This window comes from Clinocottus analis, unplaced genomic scaffold (assembly GCF_023055335.1).
Source record: "Clinocottus analis isolate CAN_PGR_092001 unplaced genomic scaffold, fCliAna1.0.p SCAF_10, whole genome shotgun sequence".
Taxonomy (NCBI): domain Eukaryota; kingdom Metazoa; phylum Chordata; class Actinopteri; order Perciformes; family Cottidae; genus Clinocottus; species Clinocottus analis.
The window spans coordinates 15,837,766-15,865,735 of NW_027175821.1; the positions used below are offsets into that span (position 1 = coordinate 15,837,766).

The following is a 27,970-nucleotide window of genomic DNA, read 5'->3' on the forward strand; positions in this document are numbered from 1 at the left end:
TGGGGGAAATGCATCATTGAATCAGAATATTACAGTTTGGAAAATATGCCTATTTGCTTTCTTTCAGGGAGTTTGATCAGATATCAATCTTCTCGTAACCCTCGGCAAGAAAACTAGTAATCACACATATTTTCCGAACTGATAAACTGTGCTAATCCATCTCTAAACACATAGCATACTGTGTGTTGGTTCAAACCTGAAATGTAGTCTAAAACAGCAAACAGGCTGCAGGCTATGTAACCACCATACAGGTATTTACCGCTGGCTATTGATGACTAATTTTGTTGTCTCTGATGTTTTGAAGTAACTCTGTCTTGTATTAAAAATGTCCACAAGGGAAAATAGGAAACAGATTAACTCCACTCCGACTCTCAGTCTAAAGCTGCACTTGATCTTAACGTCAGAGCTATTACTCTCACAAAACTGCCTCACATCCTGTACTTTCTGTGGACGCCCTCAAAGGGCCATGAGGCCATGTGATGTTGGTTGAAATTGGGGCTATTTGCATTTGATAACACCTGCCCTCGTATCATCGCCGAGAGAGATAACAAACCGAGCCCATCACTGGTGGCTGGGGAGGCCCATTGATTGATGACAGCGCTTATTGTCTGTCAGTCAGCACCAGACAAATGGAGTGGTCCACTGTTCACCTGGCTGTCCCATGGCGCTCCGCTCATAAATGAAAAACTCACAGTGATTTAGTTTGAAAGCTGACAACTCGGGGATGATAGCAGGAGGGGATGTCAGCAGTTTGCCGCCTCACTGATTTGGCTGTTTGCACATGAAATCATGTTGAATTAAACAAACTTCAGTATTTATAAACGGTATTTGTCAAAAGCAATCCCACCCTGAGGCCCAGCTGCTCTGGAGTTCTGCAGGATTTGTTGTAATAGTTTTTCATATAGTGTAACAAAGTGTCCTTATGGAGATACAGTGGTAGTTTCATGTGCTCTAATTTCATTTGATCCACTTACATAAATCGGTCACAGTGCCACTGTTTACAGGGCAACAGCAAACATGCCATTCACTCAAAACACTGGCGACCTTTTCATTGCCACTCTGTTGCTACGGCAACAGCTTTGTTCGGCAAGTTTACTTCCTGTCTGCCGAGGCATTGACACACAATGCAACAGGAAATACAAAAGGGACCCTTTTAAATGTTTGAAAATGTCTATATAGCTTTGAAACTTACCAACATTAACATTTTAAATGGACCCTTTGTGTTTCCTGTTGCATTTTTTGTTGGCGCAGTAGTGGACAGGACCAAAGCTGTTGCCTATAGAGGGGTAGGCAACCTTAGGCAATGTAAACTAGCAATACGAGGGCAAGAAAGTTTTTCTTTTATGTCCTAGTCCCTGGTATTCATAGTAGATTGAGTTTTTGTTCTCCCGTAATGTGCTCTATGAAGAACCGCCCCACTCTCCCTCTGATTGGCTGGTATTTGTTGCCTTCTTCACATCATCAAGTTTTTTGCTGATAAAGAAGAAAGGTGGAAGGTTGGTCAGGTCAGATGGTAAGAAATATGTGGTGTCACAAATAAACTACAATTTCAAAATGGCCATTTGTGTCAAAAAAGTTGCCGGCCCCTGCTCCAGCAACGGAGGAGCAATGAAAAGTTTATATAGGATTAAAAATATATATATATATATATATATATATATATATATATATATATATATATATATATATATATATATACATATATATATATATATATATACATATATATATATATATATATATATATATATATTATGTGTATGTATATATATTTTATGTGTATGCATTATCAATCATAATGCCTTTAATCAGTGCAATATATTTGTAAAAGCCAAATCCTCTTTTTTTCTGTCCATATTATGAAAGTGTCTTCTGAAATACTAGTTTTAAACGGCAAAAAAAAGACACTGACTGTTGTAAAACATTTAACTTTCAAACATTATTCGGTAGTTATCAAGATCAGAACTCATCTGATCTGCTTCTTCAGTACCGGTATGGTTGGATCAGATTTGATTGGCAGTTTGGCAACTAAAGAAGTAATTCAATAAAATGACATCTATTACCATCTTAGTCTGATTTTAAAGGTAAGTGTTAATTACAAACAAGATTAAAAAACTCCTTCCAGGTGAAAGTCAATAGTTCTGTCCACTCAACCTCACAAAAAAAATCTATGAAAAACCCATCACAGCATGTGGAACTGAAATTAGTAGCAGAAATACGAAATATGAGAGTATTCAAACTTATTTAAACTCTACTTCTACCTGTAATGCATTTTGGGAATTCATGATGGAGACCTGTTCAAGCAAAACACATGTTGCGTTGCCTCACAAACAAATGATCTCATCTCGTGGGAAACATTTGAACCAAACATTGACGGGATCGTTGAGCTTTATAATTACTTTTGTGTGGAAGTAAGATGTTTGGACAGGCTCAAAGGAATCATCCCAATTCTTCAGAAGGAATAAAAATATCCATTTTCATGAAAGATTTGTGAGACTGAATATTCAAATGATACTGACATTTAATACCAAATTGAGAATGATCAAGCCGGACATTTTGTGGATTCATTAATTATGTGGAAAAGGAGAAAAAAAAAACACTTAAACTGATTAATTTGGTATAAGCTGCTCCTTTATTGCAATTAAAGGAAATTGGCTCCACGTCAGTCTGGGAGGCTGTGAGATGAAACAGCGAGCATCCGTAAATGGATAACCGAGAGATGGTGTTCACACCCTCTTCCACTCACAAGTGCTCACTTTAATTAAGGTTTGCAGGGACGAGGACGGCGGAAATGATATGTGAGCTGAGCTGAGCACCACTAATCCCTTCACTCCTGTTCGACATCTCGTCTCCTGTCTGCCATGGAGACACGTGACGTTTCACCGCGCTTTAAACAGGGTTTCCTCAGACGTCAGACAAAAAGCGAATGACATTTAGGGCAAAAGGTAAAAGTTACCTAATTAAAAAATACATGTTGAATTGAGTAAGAATGATAACCTCACTTCATAATAACTAAGTATATTTACTAATGTACATTTCTGTTCCCATTTTACACATCTACTTACACTTCAGCTTCAAAGATTTCCCCTTGGGGATTAATAAAGTACATATGTATCTATCATTTCAGAGGGGAAAGCTGAGTAGTTTTATTTTAGTATTTTATATTGAGGTATTAATAATTGTGATTGAAATATCTGAATACTTCTTCCATCACCAGTGAGTCTCAAATCATCTATGCTGCTATTAGATTATTGAATTATTATTATGATTATTCCTATGTATATAAATAAATGTTACAAAACCTGTTGAATGAAATATATTCAAACCTGTGTTATAGCCATTTTTGATATGACAATAACAGTTACATAATGTAATCAACGTTTGTGTGCGCTCCTAAAGTTTCCTTTTTCATTTGTATGGCTAATACTTTTATCCAGAATTATCGTTTCCAAAAAACTTAATTATGACGAATTTAAGGGGGTCTATTGTTAGAATTTGAGTGTAATGTGAATAAGTATGTATTAAGGATATTAAGATCTGAAAATAAGAATTATGTTTTTATGTAGAGTGAACGGTTTATATAGGGAGCAGGTACCTTCATGAAGCCACATTTCTACAGTAGCCCAGAAGGTACAAACCAAACACTGGCTCTAGATCATAGAGGCCATCAATGGAGGAGTAGTTTCAGTTTGTTGCCCGCCACATCCTCCACACTGCCCCTTTTAGATTGATCGTTTAACGTTTGTGGAAACCAAGTTGTCATTCATTTAACACAATAAGGATGATGACGTGTTGAAATACACCACGTGATCATCCAAATGCGTTCCCAGTTTGTTTCCCGTGTCACTGAAACAATGACCCTATAAATGATATATTGGCTCCTTGGGTTGCAGTGGATGTGAATGACATCAGCCGACAGAAAGTAAACACAGACCCGAGCTGTTGCCTCGCAACGCAGTTCAGCTGAAAGCGTCCAGCCCTCTGACTTGAGGAGAAACGTTTAACCTTTGTCACTCTTTTTGAAGGTCACACAAAGCAGCGGTCAGGATCTTCCGTTTGACTCTGCAGCCACCAACAAGAGAAGAGATAAGAAAGTAGCAAGCATCTACCTGAGCCCCAGATCACCTGTGAGGAGACAGAAGACACACACCTGTTGGTAAGGACACTTAGAGTTACTTTGTGCTTTCTATTGATGCTTTGTGTTTGTAGATAATGACATACCAACAGTGTTAGATGAAGATTTAAGGTCATTTACTTAAACGTCTCAAAGCCACACTGTAAATATACTCCACTACAAGTGAAAGTCATGCTTTCAAAAGTGTTATCAGCTAGTATGAAATGTAAAAAGTATCTTTTTGTGCAGTAAGATGTTTCTGGAGTACTGTTACTGCTGCATTCGTGTGTTTTACTGTTGTAAATGATTCATGTTAATGTAAATTGGCTTATTTTACACTTGGCTATGTAGCTTCAGTATATTACAAACATTTAAAATTCAAAATCACAAAAACATGTGAATCTGTAAAGTAACTAGTACCTGAAGCTGCAGACAAACGTAACGCAGTAAATAGACGGTCTTTCCCTCTGAGGTGTAATGAAGAAGTATAAAGTTCCAATAAATGGAAATACTCAAGTATAGTACAAATACCTTGATTGTGTTCGTAAGTACAGCAGTCACCACTCCTCACGACTTAATCAGAAATCTGGTCCACTTTTTTTCAGCTTACGGCGGTTTGTCTGCGATCAGCATAAAAGGATGGTAAGTTTTTCCTTTTCGTTGTTTTGTTTAGTTCATTATTATCAATGAATGCTGAAGTGAAAGATATGAGAATGACCAAGAGACAACTGTTGTTTTGCAGCTGTTGTTTACTGCACCTGAAGTGATTCATATGTTTGTGCGGTGGGGTTTGACTCTTGAAAGGTCAGAGCCTTTTCAAGCCCCACTAAGACCTGAACTGCATGTTCAGTCTTAAACAATACACAACACAAATAACTGTCAGCACCAGCCTCTGATTTACATGCAACTCTAGATGCTTTGTGTTTTCACAACATTTTAATTTCACGAGAGCGTCATTTTGCATACAGATGTTTCAAACTTCCACATGATACCCGATTCACTGACGGGACCTTCTGCGACAATACACTCATTAATAAAACATCAGCCCTGCACAAAACGCAGTGTACTCACATTGGCACAAAAGACAAGGGGGCAGCTTCATTTGATATCCTTGATCTGATTCCATCCTCTCAACCTGGTTGAAAGATGTCAGACTGTCGTATGAGTTGAATGAGAAGTAAAGAGATTAAGAACTGATGACGGTGTGTGTCATATCGAATTATCAAGTGCACGGAAACTGCAGGTACGCGTGTCTATTGTGTCCCCACCGGCTTGAATTACATGAAAGGACAGTTGGGAGACAATGACCCCAGATGGCATTTGAAAAGTACATAAAACAGTCTTCTTCTTTGAGATTAGCGTTGACTGTTGCTCAACTGTCGTTAAAAGCATGTGTCCAACCTGTTTAACAGACCCACTGAAAACTACTGTGACTATGCGAGTCGAGGAAACAGGACTTATTGATGCTCATTGTCGAACGTAAATATCACGCGAAAGCATCTGCGGGCCACGTATAGAGTTTTGACTGTTTTGATGTTCTTGAAAAAAGCTTATCTCCGAAACGGTCATTATCAAGAAATACGAAAAGAAGCATTGTTTAGCAAATATTAGCGAGGTTAGAGCGTCGCTAATTTCTTGTGAGTCTGTACTTATGCTCACAATGCTCTTCATTTATTGTGTTAACATTGCATTGGTTTAAAATGGTACACACTTCCTGTAGCTTGGGTTATATTTGCATCATGTATTTATTATATTTTTTTGCTGAAGAATACAATCATTTCCTGTCAGAGTGTTTGGAAGATACGTTGTGAAACGTTTCCAATATTTACATTTGGTGACCATAGAGCGAAAGAATGGGTCTTAATCTGTGTTCACAGTCACTTGTCCCATTAAAGTTAACAGACTCAGGACCTGCCACTGGACTCCTAAAGGGGGGCTGCAGAGGAGAAACCCCGTTAGCACCAAACAGAACCGCTGAGGCTGATGGGAATTAGTTTTGCAGGGAGTGGAAGCTTCACTTCATGAATGACCTCACAGGACCATGAAAGTCAGTACAATCAATCCTCTGGGGACCTCGAACATCTTTACCAAATTTCATGGCAATCCATCTAGTAATCTTATCATGAACCAATAGCGTTATGGTGTCAGTGGAAAAGACTGGCTGTCTCATAGATGTGGAGATGTTTCTTTGGCTCAGTGAAAGCTTTGACCTGCTGGTGGCGCTGGATTAAAAGCAATTGGGATTCATCCTTTGGGCACCTTAACATGTGTGTGCCAAGTCTTATCACAATTCATCCAATAAAGATATTTCAGCTTAACTTTACTACAGTGCTATCACGACAGTTTGACAGCGAACACTGGTGTCTTTGTAGAAGATGAACACTAAACGCTGTAATAAAAGAACATTTAATGAGCAGTAAGGGTTGATTCATCCCGGTTAAGAAATGTGAGTTTAAATAGCTCATGATTAATTTCATTGTAAAAAAAAAAATGTAAGGCTTATTTTGTTAAAGTGTGCTTTGTTAAATGATGAATGCAGGCGGGATCAAAGCTGCGACAGTGACGTATTCAAGTGGCACTTCAAGATAACATCGTCATGTTGCAAGAAGAGGTCGTTCTCTTGATAACTAATAAAAGAGATAATAAAAGAGAGACCTTTTCTGAGAGGAGGGGACGATATTCTTCCACTTCTCCAACCAATCAGAGTTTGTTACACGGCTGCTGCTGAGGCAGATATTTTATTGCTTTTCTTTTTCAAATTACCATTTTCCATGGAGAACAATCTCCAGGTAGGACACATTTTTACAAATGACTTGCATGACACAAAGCAGCAGCAGTCAGACTTCATTTAGGTTGTGCTTAAAGTACTTACCCAGAGTTCGGAGCGACGTTGTGCAGCTATGTCATGTGCAGTGATATTCAATATATTTTTAAAATGATTAATGCCCATGGTTTCATTTCTATGAGGGCAGGGAAGCACTTGAAGCTTAGATCCCACTAAAACAGTTTTATTTTATTTTAGCATCTCTTAAAGGCACAGCAGCACACTTCACATATTATTTGACAATTGATTCTCTTTTATTATACAGTAGCCCAGAATGGACAAACTAAACCCCTGCTCTAGAGAAAGCTATTTGCGTTTTAATGTCGGCCGCCGTCGTTCTCCTACACGAATGGCACACCGGAGGAGTGTGAGTTGGTTGTAATCTGCTGTAAAGTTCTACACACTGGCCCTTTAAATTGAGAAAACACTCCATTGCGTTCGGAGGTTTCTCGTCTACACTGGACAAGAAATGAAGCGCAAGCCCGAGCCAAGAAACATAAGAAAAAAAGCTTGTGTTTCCAAATGTATTTGTTTGTTTTGCTCTCTTCCCACAGGCGTACAGAGGCAGCGTGAGACCTTTCGTCAACTTCAACGCACAACACGATGCTGAAGTTCTCAACAAAGCCATGAAAGGAATCGGTCAGTGCGTATATATATATATATATATATATATATATATATATATATATATATATATATATATATATATATATATATATATATACACTGCAATTTATTTTTTAACTCCTCTCGAAACCAGTTTAACCCTAATAGTGACACAGCTGTCAGTGAAGCTGTTCTTGACAATTAGTGCTATCCTCTGGTGCATGGGAAATGATGTTACTCTCTCCAGTGTGTTTGGTCTAATTAGAAGTGTCACCAAGTTTGAAACTTAAACTTTACAACAAAAATACAAAATAAGTTCTTTCCACAGTGCTATGAAAAACACCACAGTAATGAGCACTTACTGCAGCACCAAACATATAAAGACACAGAAAATAATTAATTATACGATGTGATGGCAGAAGGAAGCAGTGGAATATAATATAGTTTGACACCTTTGTGTAGGTTTGTGAGTACTAAACTTACAGGCAGCGTGCAGGTGATACTAAACAAAGGAAAATATATATCTTTTAAGTGAAAATGTATTTTGGTCACCACTCTATCATGTTTTCTGTAAAACACTTCAATAATACAATAAAACAAGTATACCTGAGGATTCACTGGGAAGATAGGTCATTTCAATTCATTGTTTAAGGCTATCAAATAGTCAGCATTACATATACAAGCTTTACTTGAAGTACAAGTGGACGGTATACTAGGAGCACAAACCAACAGAACAAAACATCAGATCTGTTAACCTAGTGGCCACTTGTGAGAGATGAATAGTTCAAAGGTTATGTCACATTGTTGATGTCTTTGTTTGTATGCGGGTGAGATGGATTTAGATTACGTTTTAACAGTTTGACTTGATACCATGTTCCTCTCTCAGGTGATCTTATTTTAATTGGAGAGAAAATGCAATGAAAATGCAGCTCTGCAGTCATTAGTGTAAATCAATGGGCCGAGGACTAACATCAATTCAATGGTGTAATATGTGTGACCATTAAAACCGATGCTTCTCCTGCTAAAAATAACCTTACTGACAATTTTTTACCTCCTATTCTTGCTTCCTGTCAGTTTAGTCCTTTCATAATAAGAGCAATTATACAGAATAAAAAAAAGGAAAAGTGAGAACAACGATCACCCAACATCTGTTTATAGTCATTGCTCTCATTGCAGATGAGCTGGATTCAAATTATTCTCAATTGAGGCTTTTCTGTGGAGAGAGCGTGCTTCTGTTAGATGATGTGTGCAAACAGAATAATGCTTTTTAAACTATAATTTAGATATAAAGCTGCTCAGGGTATTTGACATGTTGTTTAATGCTCGTTTGACTTCTGCAGGTACGGATGAAGACGTGGTCCTCATGCTTCTGTCGGCACGCAGCAACGATCAACGCCAGCAAATTAAGGCAGCGTATAAAAAGACCTACGGAAAGGTAAGCTGAGCCGCTGGGAACGAAACAGAGCTGATGACGAACGATTAATGGTTCAGGGTCATGTCGCTGTCTCGCTGTGTCCTCCTCATTCACCAATGTCACACGGATGAGGCTACTAAACTCAAAGTCTGTCTATCGACCATCCCTTTATTATCATTTCCCTTTAAGACTGAGGCTTGGCAGTCATCCATATATTTAAATTATTGTGAACTTCAATACCTTCACCAGACCAAACATATTATATTGCTTCTGTTTATTCTACCAAAGAAGGACTTTTGTTCTTATTGTATTTTCTGCATTGTTGTATTGCTACTTTTTTATTCATGTTGCAATTTAATCTATAAAGAAACTATTTCCTATTTTCAGAGCCTGTCCGTTCTTTGTTGACATTGCCGAGCGGCTGCACGTGCTTTTAGTGCATGTTCCTGCATGTGAGCGTGCTCCACTCAGACGGCGGTTACAGCTGGTAGGAAGCCGATGGCGTCATCCAGGAGGTGTAGCCCCCATCTTCTGGTTTCACTGCATGTGAACACGGTTAGCTCTGTCAGCACTGGAGCTGTTGTTCGTGCTGTTAGCTGAGATCTGCCTGCTCAGCCGTCGCCATGTTGAGAGCCATTGAGAGGCAATCGAAACGCTCACAATCTCTAGTAGTGTCTTTAAGTATCGACTCTAACAACTTGCCAGCTCAGCTTAAAGTTTTTCTGTCATTACAATGAAAGATCAGCAGTTGACACTGTCTTTTAAAATTCTACAGTCACAGAGGGAAGAAAGTTGGAGAACCAATTTCCCAGTCACCAGAGTGCAGTGCAGTTACACAAGAGCATTATTACACTCCCCTTCTCTGACTGTGAAGCTATTTTATGACCACCTGTTGAATCAAAGCAGCAGCTTAATTTGCTTTCTGTGGAGGTTATTAAAAAGGAAATGAAAGTGCACAATGAAGTATAAAGATGAGCCGGCAGGAGAAAAACAAAAAGTGCCTCAGAAAATCTGGAAATAGCTCCTGGTGTTTCTCTAAATACTGCAGTGTTTAATATATTTTTTTATTATCATTTCTTCTATTACATGTTATGAAAGGTGGTGATTGCAAGAGACGCTGGGTTTAACTATACTCATTTGCAATAACACTTGAAATGAGAACTGGTTGCAAAAAGTAGAGAAAAAACGGATATTGCCGTCACATCTTGCAGAGTGTATGCTCTTATCGCTCTGCTACATTTTACTGCAACATTTCATGATTCGAGTGCATCATTTCTGCTCTTTTGACAAACCGTTTATGTGAACTTGATTTCAAATGAAGACGCGTTTTTATGTGAAAGGTAAGATGAATTATGCAATCCAGAGGAAAAGATCATCTGTTAGAGTCCTCACCTGTTGAGCTGTGAAAGAGATGAGTGTTTGGCCGTAAATTGAACCGGCCATGCGCAGTAGATCCTAGGATCCCTTGGGTGTTTTGTGTACACAGGCGCACAAACAGACGTTATTACTCACTCTTTACAATGACTCTACTCGGGTCGAACTCCCTGCAGCGCCCACATATGTGAGTCAGTAATCAATAAAGCCATCTGTGGGGAATATGTGCTGCTTGAGTAGCTGGGAGTTGAAGGACCTAGAACAAAGTAAATATATTTTTCTTTTCTGTGGGTAGATTTCTTGTGATTATCTTCATTTCTCTTCAAATGTGTGCAATGCAGTGAAACGTCATTTCACATCTTTGAGGGAATGCTCTCTTTATGTTTTCACGCCTATGTGTGATACTTTCCGAATAATCTACATTTTGAGGAGCCCTAAAATCCATTTTTTCCTGTCACTGCGCTGTTATAATATTGCTACTTTGCTGGTACCCAATATGTTTTACGCATTTTAAAGACTTTGTTTAATAAGTGGAGCAAAAAGACCCACACAGTTCATTTGTTTCGTTTCTTTAATGTTCACCAGCATTTAAATTACGCAACATGAAGTTCAATACAAGCTCAATTAAAATTGTTTATTGTTCCAGTTAATCCTCTCTCCCCCACATCAGGATCTGGTCAGCACACTGAAATCGGAGCTCGGTGGGCTGTTTGAGAATCTGATTGTGGCGTTGATGACCCCGCCTACCTCATATGACGCTTTCCTACTGCACCGAGCTCTCAAGGTAACCCATGGACACTTTTCCTCAGATGCTCCACTGAATCGCAGGTCTTACATGCAAATGAGTTGAAACCCTCAGACGATGCAGCTTATTCAGGTATTTGTGCACAGATGTTCCAACAGTCGTCTGAGTGACAGCCCTTTTTAATGGCTCTCACTTCAACTTGTGAGGAAAACAGGGATGAGGCCTCCCTTCCATTAATGCTTTGCCAATAAACCAGCATGCATAATGCCAGTGCACTGGCATTGGCCCAATCAGATGCAACTCCAGTATTGATGTTGCAGTGAGGCATAAAAGCCCGTTTCATGCTGATTTGCCATTTCGGGAAAACTACACTAGGTTTTATAGCATTTAAAATGGCTACGAAATTAATATTTAGAATTACCCAAAGAGATGCAATGTAACCAAATACATTTATGTATGTAAATGTATTGAGGTCCTTGTACTTCCCTTGAGTGTTTTTATTTTCTGCAATTCACCACATTTCAGTGACAAATATTGTACTTTTTACTCCACTACATTAACTTGATAACTTAAGTATTAGTTACTTTCCAGCATCAGATTAACAAAGTCAAGCTTATTGTAGGTTAATTAAAAATAGAAAACTAACAGAGTTAGAGTTCCACCTTAAACCTGCTGCAACATTAAAGTGATGATCAAGTTCAAGTATCAATCATTATAATCCAATCATAAAATCTATGTTATCCTTAAATTTAGTTGCGTGTGTGTGTGTGTACAGGAAACAGTGTTACTGTCTGTGTCACATGACTAAATTAAATTAAAATAAAAGCAAGTAGTAAACAAAATCAAAATTATTTATGGACAATAAGACAACAGAGAGGAAAAGTTACTTCCTTTCTGTTGTTCGGAAAAAAATATGTTTATAGTCAACGGCAAGAGACAGATCTTTTTTTATTGTCCTGTTTGAATTGTGAAATGAATTACACATATTATGTTTGTCACGGTAAAAGACAATTTTGCAAATCAAGGGAGTCACAGTTTGTCGTAGTACCATTTAGTTTTTAGTAAAACCAAGAAGAGAGCTACATTTCTCGTAAGTTACAAACATGGCTTTCACCTTGACGTGCTAGCTTGCTGGCGTGCTTGTTGGCTAGCTTACTGGTTTGCTTGCTGGCTTTCTGGCTTTTTGGCTTGCTAGCTTGCTTGGTAACGTCATTTTACCTCTTACGCTAAAGCTCACATATCTCACTTTGAGTGTTTAGTCTTTCTAATTAAGTATTTTCTGAAACTTCAACAGTTTTATGACACATTGTAACTTTCTTAAAGTTGAATTCTTTTTTTTTTTATCATAGTATTTCATGTCATTCATGGCTTGACTTCCGTATATCATTTCCGTATATATTTCTTCCAAAAATATGGTCCCGCGGTGGTCCACTGGAAGCAGCAGGAATTTGTCTCTCTCTACTAAAAATACATGCAATGTTCTTATAAAACAGCAGCAATATGCTTCCATAAGAAACAACCTGCTGGAACCATCTCATCATGTTAGCCGAGGACTCAATACATCTTGAGATATACAATACAGTGTTTTGTCTCCACAGTGCCAGTTGTGATGGGGCCGTGTTGTGTATTAGATGTCTTCACATCGCCTTTAATGTGGCTCAATTGGATAGCATGTCACGCTCACGCAGACGTATTTCATCTGAGCACACATATTTGTCAGTGCTGTAGACTGGATCTATTACCCAATTTATTTTATAGTTATAGAAATGAGTAATGTTGCAGATCTTATTTCTTTGAGGAATCACATACTTACCACCCGTTGCTATTTATGTCACACTGAAGGCTTATGAGGTTTAAAAAGAAAAGGACACTCAGCAAACTCCTGCATCTTCTTATATGTTATCAAGGGATTTATTTTTTCTGTTCTTATGATTCTCTCATCACATTTATTTTTTGTATTACTGGCACAAAGGAAATGTTCAATCAAAGAGAATGTAAAGCATTTAGGACTTGGCCTACGTTCCCATCACACCTGCTCCCTTTGTTTGGCATGTCAGACATTTTTTGTGTGGAAGGTTAATTAATGCAAAGAGAGAAGACTTTGTTTTTCTTCATTCAACTGAGAGTCTTCATTCTCTAATCACATCTCTCTTCAGTGTGTTGTGCTGACAAATTATACAGTTTTTCTTCAATCATTTTCATATAATATGAATATAATTATAATATTACTCCATTAAAGATGGGGTAATGTAAGAAAAGATTGCCGTGGCCACACACATCCATGTTGTCTCTCCTTGTGTCAGGGAGCCGGGACTGAGGACAATGTGCTGATTGAGATCTTGGCCTCCAGGAGCGGGGAACAGATTAAAGATATCATCAAAGTGTACAAGAAAGGTGAGTCACTCAGCCGTAAAGGAAAGAGAGAGAAAGAGAGAGAGAGAGAGAGAGTGAGAGAGAGAGAGAGAGAGAGAGAGAGAGAGAGAGAGAGAGAGAGAGAGAGAGAGAGAGAGAGACATAGATGAACATGTCGGTTGTAAATGTTAGTTATACTGCTGTTTCTATGTTTTGTTTCGTGAGAGGGTGTAATGTTTGAGTTTAAAGAGCAACTCAACACCAGCTGAACATATGGTTTTTACTGACCTCCAGTAGTGTAACAGTAGTAACTTCTCACCTTGCTGCTGTGACGTGTCACAGTTGGATGTGGTTACAGGTGCAATAGAGCACATGTTGGAGAAAACAAAACAAACACATGACAAGTGAGACGAAAGATGCAACGCACTTGAAACTATTTAACTCCACCGTCAAAATCATCCAGGAAACCAAGTAGATTCCAAAATGAAGAATTTCTCTATGGTTTAATGATTCTTTAATGTCATTGATGGCAATTTATATATAAATATTATGTATATACATGTAGCGCCCTGATAAATAGTTTACATGTGTTTTGTTTACATTTCTGTAAAAGTACAGTTGCCTTTGTATTTGTGTCCTACAGTTTTAAGTTGCTCTTGAACCTCTGGTGTCCCTCCCTACTAGTTGCTCAGGTGTCAAAATGGTTGGCAGCCAATCAGAACAAGTATAAATAACTTTTGGGTAACCTACCGGATTCGGAGAGGGGTGGGACTCGATAGAGAGAGGCGGGAAAAGAGAGCGAGGTGGGAAGAAGGCTTGTTTGGACCTAACAAGCCAGCGGCTAACAAGCACGCCGCTAACAAACTAGCGGCTAATAGTGTTTATTTTGTATTATAATAAATGTTGACTGTTGTATTTCATATATGTGTGGTTAAAATTAATGGTTTGAAGTTGTGTTATTTTCACTAAGAAAATAATGGTTTTAAAACAGGGCTATATAGTTTTCACCTCCCATGCAAAGGGTGTGAGGACCCTGACTGGAACTGAAATAGTGAAGGTGGGCTACATACAGTATGTGTGTGTGTGTGTGTGTGTGTGTGTGTGTGTGTGTGTGTGTGTGTGTGTGTGTGTGTGTGTACTATATAAATCTGGTAGACAGTATTACACCAGAAGAAAGTAATTGAGGGGGCTTGTTCCCGTATCTGCTATTACTTTGTACACATTTTAGATCAACTTGCACTTAAATTCCAAAGAACAAATATTTACTTTCTCTTGAACTCTCACTTGTAGAAAAGCTTGACACAATCTGTTTTTCTTACTTAATATAGATGTCTAGCATCCATAGTAGTTTCTCCATTGAGAAAAGAAATACAGAGGACTTCTTTCCCTTGTGCACAAAGTCAATAAATATACTGTACTTATACACCTTAATGACTCTAACATCTTAACAGCTTCAAATTGCAACCACACCACAATACGAAATTGACTGTGGCAACAAGGGCTGGAGGCCAAGAGGCCAGTTTATTTGATCTGGATGAAAGAGAAGGGCACTCTGTCCGGAGGCCACCTAATCAGATCTGTGCCGCCGCAGAACCTCCTGCAGAACGGGCCCTCCGCTCACGAGGGTCGATTGCAACCATTAGTGACTGTAAGCAATCTTCTGCCCCTCTTCTCCTCTTTCCTCTAGAGTTCAACGGAAAGCTGGAGAAAGATATCTGCGGTGACACCTCGGGTCACTATCAGCAACTGCTGGTGATCCTCCTGCAGGTACAGAAAGCGGCTGCTGGAGAGACTTGTGTTTCCTTTGTCCTGATAACGAGAGCCTCCGGTGATGCCGTTACGCTGCCATTAGAGGTTGAGGTTCAGCAGCGGTTGATTTCTTGAATGTGTTTTGGTTTACAGACAGAAATGTTATCTTCTCGATTCTGCCTTTAATGTCATCTGCAGGTATTACCTCAGTCAAGAGAAGCTCTGACTGAGCTCATTGTCTTTACGTCCACATTGACCTGATGCTTACCTCCATTTGTCCCTCTGTGCCTGTCTTTCTATCTGTTTGTCTCTCCATTTGGTTTGTCATTCCTCCGGCTGTGAAGGGCAGCAGGGAGGAGGGAGTAGACGAGGAGAAGATAGAGAAAGACGCCGAGGTAAGGACCAAGAACACGAGAAAAACATGTCTGGCAACCTACTAACTACAACTACCAACTATAAAATGCAATAGCTTTAAAAAAGTGAAAACACAACAAAAACACCTGTGCAACCTTGCACGATGCACGACCCCTGAGCTACAGAGCTACTTACTGTACTTCAGCTGTCTTCTTTGAAATGTCTCCATGTGGAGGATGTGATCATATTTGTGAGGCTGCTCTTCAAAGTGCAGTTAAAGGCCATGAACGCTCAGACAAATTGTCAATAGGATAAATTATATAAAGCATGTTAATCTTCGGGAATGCAACACCTTGTTTCCTAATATACCATTGCAATTAATTTATATTGAGCTATCAATAGGGATCTAATGATAGTAAACATTAGGTTACATGTATCTGAATTTAAAAGAAATGCTCAAGACGCCAGTATTGCTTGACTATTGAAAGCACTTCTGTGATAAATCGTCATCAAGAAGAAGTACTCAGTTATTTTACTAATACATTTAATATTGTATATCTACTAAAGAATACTTTATACACTAGGTTAGTACTGCATCATGTCATATAAACAAGTCATTCGAAAACATCTTACACTAAAGTAACTAAGCGTCAATATTTCTCTCTAAAATTCAAAGGAATAAAAGTATACGGTAGCATAAAATGGAGGTAAATGTACTGGTCATCAACTAAGTAGAAATACACAATTGATGAGAATCAAATTTCATATTAATTGTATTCTTTTTCTCAATGTGCACCAATTAAAACATCATCTGAACACAATCCAAACGTCCACAGATCTGTAGGTGAAAGAATTACTCGCAGAACGAAGACAAATAGACAAAAACTAAAGGTCTCCGTGTTGTTTTTGGCGCAGTACAAGGTCCCAACATCAGTGCTGTCATTGGTGCTCTTCTTCCTGTGAACAAATGAGTCTACACAAGGTTTGCTGTGAGTGTCAACGTACAAGTGTTTGTCTGCCATTACAGGAATTGTTCGCTGCTGGTGAGGCAAAGTTTGGCACAGATGAGGAGAAATTCATCACAATTCTTGGCAACAGAAGCGCAGAGCATCTCCTAAAAGGTGAGCCTGTTTATGCCAGGATATTTGAACGCTGTTGTGTGCAGATCTGTGATTTCTTAGACAACTGCTGTGAAAAAGCAAGATCAAAAGCTGCAGACAACAACAAACCATCAGCCTGCCCACTTGTTGTTCTGTATTATTTTACATAAATCATTTCGACAGCATTAACAAGGTTAGTTACTGTTCAATTAAATGATAGAATGAGCAGTGTGAGTGATTTAAACAACAAGCTTCTGACAAATGCATCATGGAAAAAAAACATCTCAAGATGGAGAGTACATCCTGGCATTTCAATTCTTATTTTCACACAAAAAGTTCAAAATGAAGAAGCCAACTTGTCCAAAGAGAACAGCACGAAACTTTGACAGACTTCACTTGGAGGTGTGAGCTTAACAAGGTTTGCAGGGTTTATTGGTGTGATAAACAACAACCAGAGTCCGGAAAGGAAATTGGTGAGACTTGTTCAAGCTGGTTAGTGAGTCAGTGGCCTGACCGAACTTACTGAAAAGATGAAGTCTGTGAACTCGAGCAGCAAGAAACAGCCGCAATGAGCGGCCACGGAAACGACATCATGCGCAGGTGCAGCGATGAGTCCTTACATTTACTCAATGAAGCCGGTTTGAAATATAGTGGAATGGAGCGTTTTAGGCCCCAGTATTCCACTGAAATAAGCCTCATGCATAATTCATCCATTCATTATATGTGTGGCGCTTGGCAAACACATTTCCAGGTTGTCTCGGTCACATTGTGGCGGTATTAGCCAAAAGATATACCCCCTTTCCATTTATTCTGCTAACATTTGCACTAAAGCTGATATGTGTCGACCATTAAGGGTTATTTGTAGCGGTAATGTGACGGTTGTTGTGCCTAAAACAGTTTTAGGACAATATTATAGATCAATACTAGCACATTCATTGCCATGAAAATCAAATTGTTTGCATAAAACATTTGCCCTGAAGTCCAAATTGTCTGGCTTTTAAATGCTGTACAGAGTCATTCTACATCAACAAATGATGTTATTGTTTTGTTCTCTGCAGTGTTTGATGCCTACAAGAAGCTCTCTGGCTCTGATATCGAGGACAGCGTTGAAGGAGAGACCACTGGGAATCTGGAGAACTTACTGTTGGCTGTTGGTAAGACCTGTGATTTATCCGGATGACACTTGACTGATCCCGAACAAAAGGAGGCGTCCACACCAACAGTGTTTTTCTGCTGCTTGCTGCTGTTGCCGCTGGCAGCCTTTCTTTCTACCGAGAGTTTAACAATCAGGATGAACAGCATGTTTCATTTCATTTCATTATAATTGCATTATAATTTCATTCATTTGTTTCTGTTTATTTCCTATTAATTTAGGGAGCCGCGCAATAAAATACAGCAGGAGATAATACATATTTCAGCAGTAATTGGTGCAAATACCATGTCCGATTAACATGACAGAAATGACATTTCACACAGAAACATAAAATTGTCTTTTTGTATCCTCAGTGAAATGTGCCAGGAGTGTCCCACAGTTTTTTGCTGAAAGCCTGTATAAATCTATGCGGGTAGGTGTCCAAGTTCTTCATACCTCTAATGAGTGTTTTTGTTATTTCAAAATTTCAAACTTTCATTACTGGGGAAAACAATGCATAACAAAAAACAATATTTCCAATAGAAAAGTATGGGACATGTTTCATTTAATTGGTGCCTTGCAGTTCAACAAGCCTTGAAGAAGTCACTTCACCTCTCCAAGAAATAAAACCACAACATGTTGTTTTTTTACACTTAAGTTGAACACATTATATATAAAGTGTTAATTAGTGAGCTTTAGATGCGTTGGAGTTCAGACGAGCTGTTTCCCCCTGTGTCCGGACTATTGCTTCAAAGAACCCAATGTGGTTTTGCACGTTTTGGAAATCAAACACTTGACATCAAAGCTATCTATGTGCAATCCCTGCGTAATGTGTTTTAGATGTACTTTTCCTCCTGGATTTAATTAATTTGCATACATTAGGAAAATCAATTGGCAGACTCTTAAAGCGTATTTGAGATACATGATCAGTTGCAATGTTTTTCGAATCTGCATTAATTTGTGTGGTAATGCAGTTTAAATGAATAGATCAACCGAGTGGAGAAGATTGATGCCGCTCACAATGAACGCATATTCTGATGAATTACTGTACATCTGTCAAGCAAGTTTAAAGAGTCTACTAATTGATTTCCAAATCTAAACTCTCACTGCGTCCGTTTAAAAATTATTTGCAGAAAATACATTTGCAGTTATGCAGTAATACCGCCGTTGAAACTGATTCACCTGAAAAAAAATGAAAAAAAGAGAAGTTGTCTCGTTGTTAACGACACCTTTTAAACGTGGTTTGTTTTGTTTAGCGCGCTGGAACGGACGACGGCGCCCTGATGCGGATAATGGTGTCGAGGAGTGAGGTGGACATGTTGGACATCAGAGCCAGCTTCAAAAAGACTTATGGAGCGTCTCTGTACACCACGATCCAGGTACCGCTCACTCACACTCAAACTCCTCACATGCACCGAAGAGTTTAATCCTTTTGGAAAAAAAATAATGTGTTGCTGTCGCCTTTGATGCTCTAAACTCATGCATCCCTCTGCGTGCTTTTAGACACCAGCTGGGTGTGCTATGGTTATGCTGCTGAAACACCACTTGTGTCCGCGCAGCGATGGGAGTGGAGATTAGCGATTTACTTTAAATGCCTTGTTCAGCCTGATGAGACTGACACGAGAGGGTGCTTCTCTGCTTTTCACATAAGTGAATTAGCCTGGGGGCTGGATGTTCATGGAGTATATATTGACATCCTCCTATACAAAAAGCCAATACTAAATAGATGAATGGTTCTTTTTTATTTGATTGTAGAAATTATTGATGCAACAATTGATATGTTCCCCTGTCATGATATTCCATACCCCATTTTTATGACTTTTCATGTTCATATACTATTCTTACAGCTGATATTTTTGCCCTGTCATTCAAAGGGGTAAACTAATAGCATTAACCGTGGCTGCACTCCATTTGCAGGTATTTCATTTCCATGTCCACGGTGGTTTACTTGTCATTGAAGTGAGCCTGAGCCATAATTGATGTCATTAGTTTCACCTGCCAAAGTCTGTCATTCAAGGAAACTGAATCCATATATTATTATGGTTTTTTGGGTTGGATTGTCAACGCTGACACTGAAAAGATGTCTGCTTAAGAAACAGTCCATTGTTTTCACTGCTTCCTGCCTTCAACCCTTCAGGCTAATTTGCACACTTAACAACTGTCAGCTACTTGCTGTTACAGCAAGCTATGAGAAAGAAACTATTCGTGTTTTTATTCATATGCTTAATTTCATATCAATCGCTTCATAATTACCAGCTGTAGAGTGGGAACGACTTTTCCCTCGCTGAGGGTTTATGACAGCTACTGTTTGAATTCTTCCACTTATGGCGGAAATAACTTCACACCAGTCGCAAAATGGTTGCAAAGAGTGTCTAAACAAAATGAAATATTGACACTAAAAAAGTGATTCAAGAATGAGTTCTAAAATCTGAAATTGAGTCATAATGTCGATGTGTTCGTTGTTTAGATGATACAAGTTTAAGCAATTTAAACATGTTTTTTTTCCAACATAATCTTTAAGTCTATATACATACAAGTAATAGATTAGTAAATAATGAAATGAAATAAATGAATGAAAAATACCATTATGATGAATGCTTTAATGTCTCAAAAAAGGCCAAAAGGCTAATAAGTGGCTAAAAGAGACGACTAAACGTCATCACCAGAAAACTAGTCCTCTTTACCTTCGTAAGTCATGTGACTGTGGTGGAGTTTGTTAATATTGTTACTTTTTACTTCTGCCGATTGCGTTCACGCTTCAAAAATCATAAAAGGTTGTGTGAATTTGTGATGACTATCTTGCGAAACAAAACATGTACCATCAACATCTGTTTGCCGCAGAGTTATACGGATCTAGCTAACTTTAACTTAAGGTAGTGAGTTAAAGTTTGGTAGAATCAGCTGAGCGTGCTAATAGAGGCTGAGGACATGTGAGCAGCTGAAGCACGAGTGTGTGGACAACAACATTGCATTGAATTGTCAAAAGCGACGATGACAATGCAGAGCAAGTTGTGGTTCAGTGTGTCGCTCAAGGACACTTGGACATGTGTGGAGGAGGAGCAGGCGATCCAACCGGCCGAGCTCCACCCGCCCACATGCACAAGACGAGACAGCGTGACATGCAGGTGTCATTGGAAAACATACCCATTCAAGATTTTGAAATTAGAATACATCTACAATGGAAAACAAACCAAGTGCCTTCATCTTAAAGCTCGAAATAAGTTCTGATATATCAAGATTATTTAGCGAGGAAAGAGAAATCTTCACAATTTCATAAGATGGATAAAATAATTCTGCCTCTGTTGTGTTTTGCAGGAGGACACAACTGGAGACTACCAGAAGGCTTTACTCTACCTCTGTGGTGGGAATGATTAATTTGTTTTGTGAGGTGTTCAGCATCCTGAGTGATGAGTCATCATCATGCTCAGTGTTGCCAGATCAGATTGACACTCCCCAGCCTAATCACAGCTTAAAACCTGCCCAGTTCAATACAAATCACGCAGCTCGAATCATAACCTCGCCAGAGTTGCATACATGTGCAATGGAAAACGCATGATAAGCATATTAAGAATCCACCAGCCCATAATGCCGTTGTTCAACTTGCAACACTGACATTGCTGCTACGTGCATGTGAGATAAGGTTATTGATGTGGAGTTGTCGATTCTTTCTGACTTCCGCTTGTTTTTGATTGATTTAACTTGTCTTTATTTGACTTACCTCTGCATGAACAGCAGCTAGACTACATCGACTTCAAAGATGTTTAGTTTTTCTTTCATGTTAGTATTTTAAACGGCACAACAATAAGTAGAGGTGCAGTGTCCTAGATGACGAATGGTGTTTGAATTAATTATAATTTCTGGTTCTTCCTTAAACACTTGAATAATTTTTGCTGTGTTTCTGTTTTCGTGTTAGCAGTTGTCTGTTGTTCTCACAGCATGTGTTGAAATGCAACTTACAAAAAAACAAAACCGCCGCTGAATTAATAAACCCTACATGTCGACAGCTCTCCTGCTCTCATTAATTACAAACGAATTCCGACTTGAATTACAATGCGCCTGTCAGTGATCAATGAGTAATGAGACACTATTAGACATCTGTTGACTGGTATGAAGACGTCGGCACGAAGAGGCTGGATGTCAAACTAATTGGGTCTTTGGATCAATTGATGGGAGATGAACTCACGTTGCTGGAGTTGCACCACAAGGGGGCAGCAACGTTTAAAATGAGCTCACTGTTACAGTCGCAGGGACTGAAGATATGATCATATAAATCTTTGCAGTGACAGTGTATGTATCTATTTATTCATAACATTTTTGAAGGATCCAAAATGTACCCAATATTGACAATTATATTCAAATTAGTTCACAGTTCAATTTCTTTTATATTATTATGTTCTTTTTTCTTTCCATCTATTCATTATATGAGTTTCGATTATCCATTTGTTTTTCAACCACTTGAACACTTTCACTGTTTGACTTCATGTACTGTCTCTTCTTTCTTTTGTCTTTGTTTGGTCGCTGTTCTGTTTTATTATTGAAAACTTGAAAAGTTTCCATCTGATCTTGAATTTAATACAAAGTTCAGAGTTTGAGAAGTGTTTGTCCCTGAAAATGCTGATTTGCATGAACCCATCAAAGTGTTGCTGTTATTGAAGACATTCAAATATTACTTGATTTTCATCTCTGATTCCAGTGGGATGCATACGCGGCACCAGTTTCTGATGAATTTTAAAGCTAAATTCAAGTGATCTGTGAGTGAGTGAGAACAGTCTATTTATGCATATAGGGGTCTTGGCTCCATGCATTCATCCTACAAATCTAAACACACCCGTCAGGATTACGGTTGACAAGCCTCTCCTTATGTTCAACATATCTCTGTCTGCAAGACGTGACCTTTTCAGAAAAACACCTGAAGGTTCAAGTTGGAAAATGTTTTCGTGTATTGGCATGCATTCGCTCAGAGGCTCATTCTCTCTCTGCAGACAAGCCCACGTCTACTGTAATTGACATTACTTTTACCCTGTAGTTAAAGTCGTTCAGGGAGAAAGAGGTGTATCTGTCTGAGCTTTTTATTGCAGTTAATCTCCGATACATGATCTAAGTCTGTAAGTAAATCTGTATGTAGCATGTACATATCTTCTATGATATATTCTCTGTGTGTTTACTGTTTTAGTAGAACCTGGTGCTGTGTAGATGCTTTCTGCATTGACATCAATGTTAAAATGAACTAAGACGCTAACTGGGCAAGGAAGTATTACCTTAATGGCTACTTTCCTCGCAAAGTGACTGCATGTCGAATCAGAGCTTAATATTCATGTATGTGTAAATGGACAGTTTGTAAGCTCATTTCATGTTCTGGAGTTTCAGCGCACCACACCTGTGTGTCGTTGTGTGTGTGAGTGTGTGTGTGTGTGTGTGTGTGTGTGTGTGTGTGTGTGTGTGTGTGTGTGTGTGTGTGTATACTACACAAAGTGTTGCTGTTTGCTCCTCCGCTGGTAATACAACTTCTGTTGAGAAGAACAATAAACAACCCTATAAACTAACCCTAACCAGAGAGAGAGAGAGAGAGAGAGAGAGAGAGAGAGAGAGACCCCCGCCTGAACATCCCCCCCAACAGATACCTGTACATGGTCGCTACGATAGTTTATACAACAATACGAATGAGTTTTCAAAATATAGTGCAAATATTTTCCCATATGGGTGGGGACTATTGTGTCTTTCCCTAACTTTGGTCGTGACCCGTCCCTAACGGACTCCATGCAAACCTGCGCCCTTGCTTTGAAAAGCCATGCAGTTGAACTGTTCACCGTGAACGTCTCCACAGGAAATTAATTTTTTTTTAAAAACATGCTCCGTGTCTCTGTGAGCGTCGCCCGGCCTCAACACACTGTCCATCTGGCTCAGCCACTTGTAAAAGATAAACATACCCACTGATATCTACTTATTATCCCAGCACGGTGGGTGAATGGTTGGTGCGCGCGTCTGTCACACGAGAGCCCCGGGTTTGATAATAGCGTAAGCAACATCATATCCCCCCAAGAAGTTATCGGGTTGATGGGCTTGTTGTCAATTGTCTGGCCCAATGACCTCATTGGCACGTGGAAGGTCATGCAAATGGCTCGAAGAAGTAGCTGTCCAAGGCCAGCCCCGTGAAGATAGATCAACGAACTCTCTGTTAGTGTGTCGCGTGCACCGACTAACGTGTGTTTTTTGTTCCTTTGAACAAAGATAGCGTGATAGTGTGGCACTGCTACGGAAAGCTACGGTTCTTGGGCGTCCAACCAGCCTACCCATTTCAAGATCGGTCCATCACAGCAGCTACAGTTCACGATAATGTCAAGACAACAACCAACAAACAATCGATATCAAAATCTAGGTAACTCACCGAAAACGCCTCATATTGATCCGTACATCGATAACATTTCATCAACAACGGTCTTCTTACGTCGACTGCAGAAGCAATAAACAACCAACCAATGAATTGTTATGATCAGTGGAAGCACTTCCTGTGACATTTAATTTGAAGTCAAATATGCAGGATCTCTGCATCTCGTTACTTATATGTTCCTACATTTAAAAGATGAGTTAAACATATCTTAAATACCATAATGTGGCTGGAGGTGGTGCCAGAGCTCAGTTATCTCTTTTTACTGGTTGCCATTTAAAAATACTTATAAAATGCATATATGATGATGAGGTTGAGTATAAAACTCTAATTTTGACAATTTGAGCTGTGTATCACCAATAATGGTAATAATGGCCATGTATTAATGCTGCTTTAATGAGGCGAACACCTGAGTTGAGGAATTCCCTGATTGGATACAATTTATTTCGCAATACCCTTAAATATAACCGCAAACAACAACTCCCAATTTATGATTTATATGTTTTTGTTCTCTCCACTGTGCTACGACACAAAACAACTATAATATGTCTCAGTCTGGGTGGTTGGTACGGTTGTTAATCAGTAAGAGTGACTCAGCTTTAATGTGGCCATGCAGCTGCGAGCTCTGACTTAATAAATCATAGATCATAAATCACTTTAATGTGCTGGATGTTCATTTGCACTGCAGGAAAATGCTGTAAACCAGCCTCCAGTGGCACGTGTTGTTCACAAATGAAGAGAGATGAAGTTTGGGACGCTTATATAACTTCCCCACCACAGATTTCAGGTAAATGCTGATTCAGTTGATCACTCTTCATGTGTTGAAAGAGCGACTTTGCCAGTTATAGTCCAGCTTGTGTTTCTCGGTCCTGACCCGCCACCAGCACACGCTAATCACTCTCATTTCACGCTAACAATGTCATATTTGTGATGTTTTATTAATTCCCCTCAGTTTTTTGTAATCTTGGCTCCACCGAGCTAAAAGCTCTTTAAATGCCCAGGCATTCAAAAGAGTGTGTAAGCCTGGTTGTGCACACACACACACACACACACACACACACACACACACACACACACACACACACACACACACACACACACACACAAATCTCCTTAGAGTCGATTGTAAACTTTTAGTTTGACCAAGGCAAGGCCCGCCTCTCAGCCAATCAGCAGCCACAGGCAGTCAGGCCACCCGTAAATCCACAACATCCACAGCCCACTCAGGAAGGATGCTTTGTCTCGGCCTACAAGAGGATACGACAGAGGTTTAAAGCAGCATGGAGTGCCAAGCCTGAAAGAATAGAGTCCCTTCCTGTATATCTACTGCCCACAACAACAGCAAAATGTCTTTTCCAGTCCAGTGTCTCTCGGAATTATATTCAAATTGGACAATTTCACACATCAGCATTCATGTCCAATGACAATGAAGAAGTAGTGTGTCCTTTAGTCTATATGATAAGAAGGAAGCAGGTGGTGTGGAAAGCCTAGGAGGCTGAAAACATTTGAAATTGACCTCTTCAGTCATGTGTTGTCACCGCGTGTCTGTTTCACATGTTTTTATCCTGCTGGGCTTTCCACACTCCTTTGAGTGGTGGGTGTCGTAATCCCGGGGGCCAGAGTCTGTGTCTCGTCACAGACCGGCAATTCAAGTGTGTCTTTTATAGTCGGATCACGGTGAAGACAAAGAATAGATACATGTTTGCAGTGAATATACTGGCACGGGGTTTATCTGTGTTTTATCAGAGATCAACACCATACACATTGTGGAGCATGTGCCTGTCCTGTGTCACCGTGTAAAGGACTCTATGTTGCTGAAAAGGTAAGTCAGGCTCCTATATACAATAAAAACAACACGAAAATATTTTTGAACGTAAAAAAGAAGACGAAATTCACGTAAACTACAGTGACTGTGAAGCATACAGATTATCCTGTGCAGCACACATTTAAGCGTCTGTGTTTTTAAGAATTATGTGAGACTAAACACTTCAGTGCCCACTCGTCGTGGGATATTGTTATGAACCAAATAGTTGGTAAAAGTAATCACATTTAACATGTAGCGGTTCTTTGACAGTGGTAGCTGCTGGAGCTTGTCAGAGAAGAAGTATCTTCTTTCCGTTTGTGTTATTCGGAGGAGATGTTGCGGTCAAGAACATGATAACAAACACCAAAGCCGCAGTTCTTCCACCCAAAAACACCACCGTCACCCTGACTGTTCACTCACTCAGGCATGCAGTATTCTGTTGGCCAGTTCATTCAACCGACCATTACTTTCGGTTGTTCAGTGCAGTTGTACAATTTAAGTCTTCATTCACACGTCCTTCAGTGTATTCATTTTGCGCTGGTTGGTGCATTTGAAAGGACATTTGGTGCCTCACGTGAAACTCTTTTCAACGACTTGAACTCTGTCACCTGGTTATTTTTTCAAATGAGGACGAAGTTGTTTAATTAATTAATTGGTGATTTTCTGTTTTTACTGAGCATCTGCTTTGCATCACATTTCAGCAGCTGCTCGTCTGGAGCAGCTGCTGTTTCAGAAATCCTGTTTGCGAGGAAAACTCCTCCCTGAATGTACTTCTATGTTCACTGCATCCCCACGCTTATTTTGTGAATGCCCTCGAATTTTCTTTTTTGGTTGCCGTTTCCTACGTGAGCCCAGAATGCAACCTGCTGAGAGTCGGTGAATTTGATGGATTTCAGCTGTGGGTAATGTGTTGTGTTACAGCAGGAGATGGAGCTGAAATCATCAAGAAAAATGAGAGCCATTTGCCTTTCCCCAAATCACAGCATGTCCCGAGGCTGATCTGTTCTGGTCTGGTGGAGCGGCTGTGGGTGGGGAAAGCTGTGTCTGCCTCTTGTGTGAGAATCTGGATCTGCTCGTGTTTGATGCTGATGATTTATATAAATATTGGTCCTGTTCACTTTAGGAAGCTGATAAATATAATAAGCATCACATGTACATTCTGGACCACAGGAAGGGACAACACAAACATCTGTTTTAGCAGTGAGGAACTCTTCTCTTTTTCAATTTCTTGCTTCAATTAGCCCAACCGAGGAGTTTAGAGTTTCTTCTTTCTGAAGGCCTGATTCTTGTGTCCTGTGGGACACCTCAGGACACAAGTCAAAGGTAAAAATAAGATTTTCCACACACAAATAACTTATTCTAGGGATTTTTTCTCAGTGAGCGTGTAGAAATAACACTAAAATGAACCCACTTGATCATTAGCAGTGCTGGAAAGTACTCTATACAAGTACAGTTCTGAAGTACCTGTACTACTTGAATATCTGATACTTTTCACTGCAGCAACGGTTGCCCTAAGGTTTTAAAAATGACCTTATGGGCTTTAAAGATAAACACACGATCCTTTTTATAAAATATGATCCAATCTTCCAGATTAAACTACCAAAAGTAGTTGAAGTACTACTACTACTATTTTAAGTACTTAAAAAAAGTTCCACCTTGACCATTGCAAGATATAAGTACTGCTTACAAATGAATATATCAACAATAATGATCCAGTAAAACAATAATATGACATTGACTGTTGCCTTATCATGAGTGCTTTCCCTTTTAATGCTGTTAGTACTACACTTTGTTGCTAGTACACTTTGTTTACTTAGTTATGCACTTTTATTGAAGTTACACTTTTAATGCAGGGCTTTTTCTTCAGATGGAGTGTTTATGTATTGTGGTATTGGTACTTTTACTTCAGTAAATAGTCTCATTTCACCGCTCAACTTGTGAAAACCTCGCTCGCTGTTGGTTTGATGTCACGTAAAACAATACTTAAGATTTGAGAGTACTAGTCAAGTGTATGTTG

The 27,970-nt window shown here is 39.3% G+C and overlaps 1 protein-coding gene across 1 annotated transcript; it reads left to right on the forward strand.

Annotated features, from left to right (window-relative positions):
* Positions 1–1,259: 1,259 nt before the first annotated feature.
* On the forward strand, positions 1,260–21,362 carry anxa5a (annexin A5a). The gene is made up of 14 exons (XM_068585844.1): positions 1,260–1,513; positions 4,026–4,156; positions 4,720–4,756; positions 7,493–7,577; positions 8,885–8,979; positions 11,003–11,116; positions 13,381–13,471; positions 15,117–15,196; positions 15,523–15,573; positions 16,560–16,653; positions 17,691–17,786; positions 18,139–18,197; positions 19,021–19,143; positions 21,080–21,362. The coding sequence occupies exons 1-14, from the start codon at positions 1,511–1,513 to the stop codon at positions 21,137–21,139; spliced, it is 1,119 nt and encodes a 372-aa protein (XP_068441945.1). The 5' UTR covers positions 1,260–1,510; the 3' UTR covers positions 21,140–21,362.
* Positions 21,363–27,970: the final 6,608 nt, after the last annotated feature.

Excerpts from the sequence above, each read along its gene's own strand:
- anxa5a (XM_068585844.1), top strand. Across the intron at positions 4,157-4,719 it reads CAGAAGACACACACCTGTTG|CTTACGGCGGTTTGTCTGCG; the intron begins GTAAGGACACTT and ends ACTTTTTTTCAG. Across the intron at positions 11,117-13,380 it reads TACTGCACCGAGCTCTCAAG|GGAGCCGGGACTGAGGACAA; the intron begins GTAACCCATGGA and ends TCCTTGTGTCAG.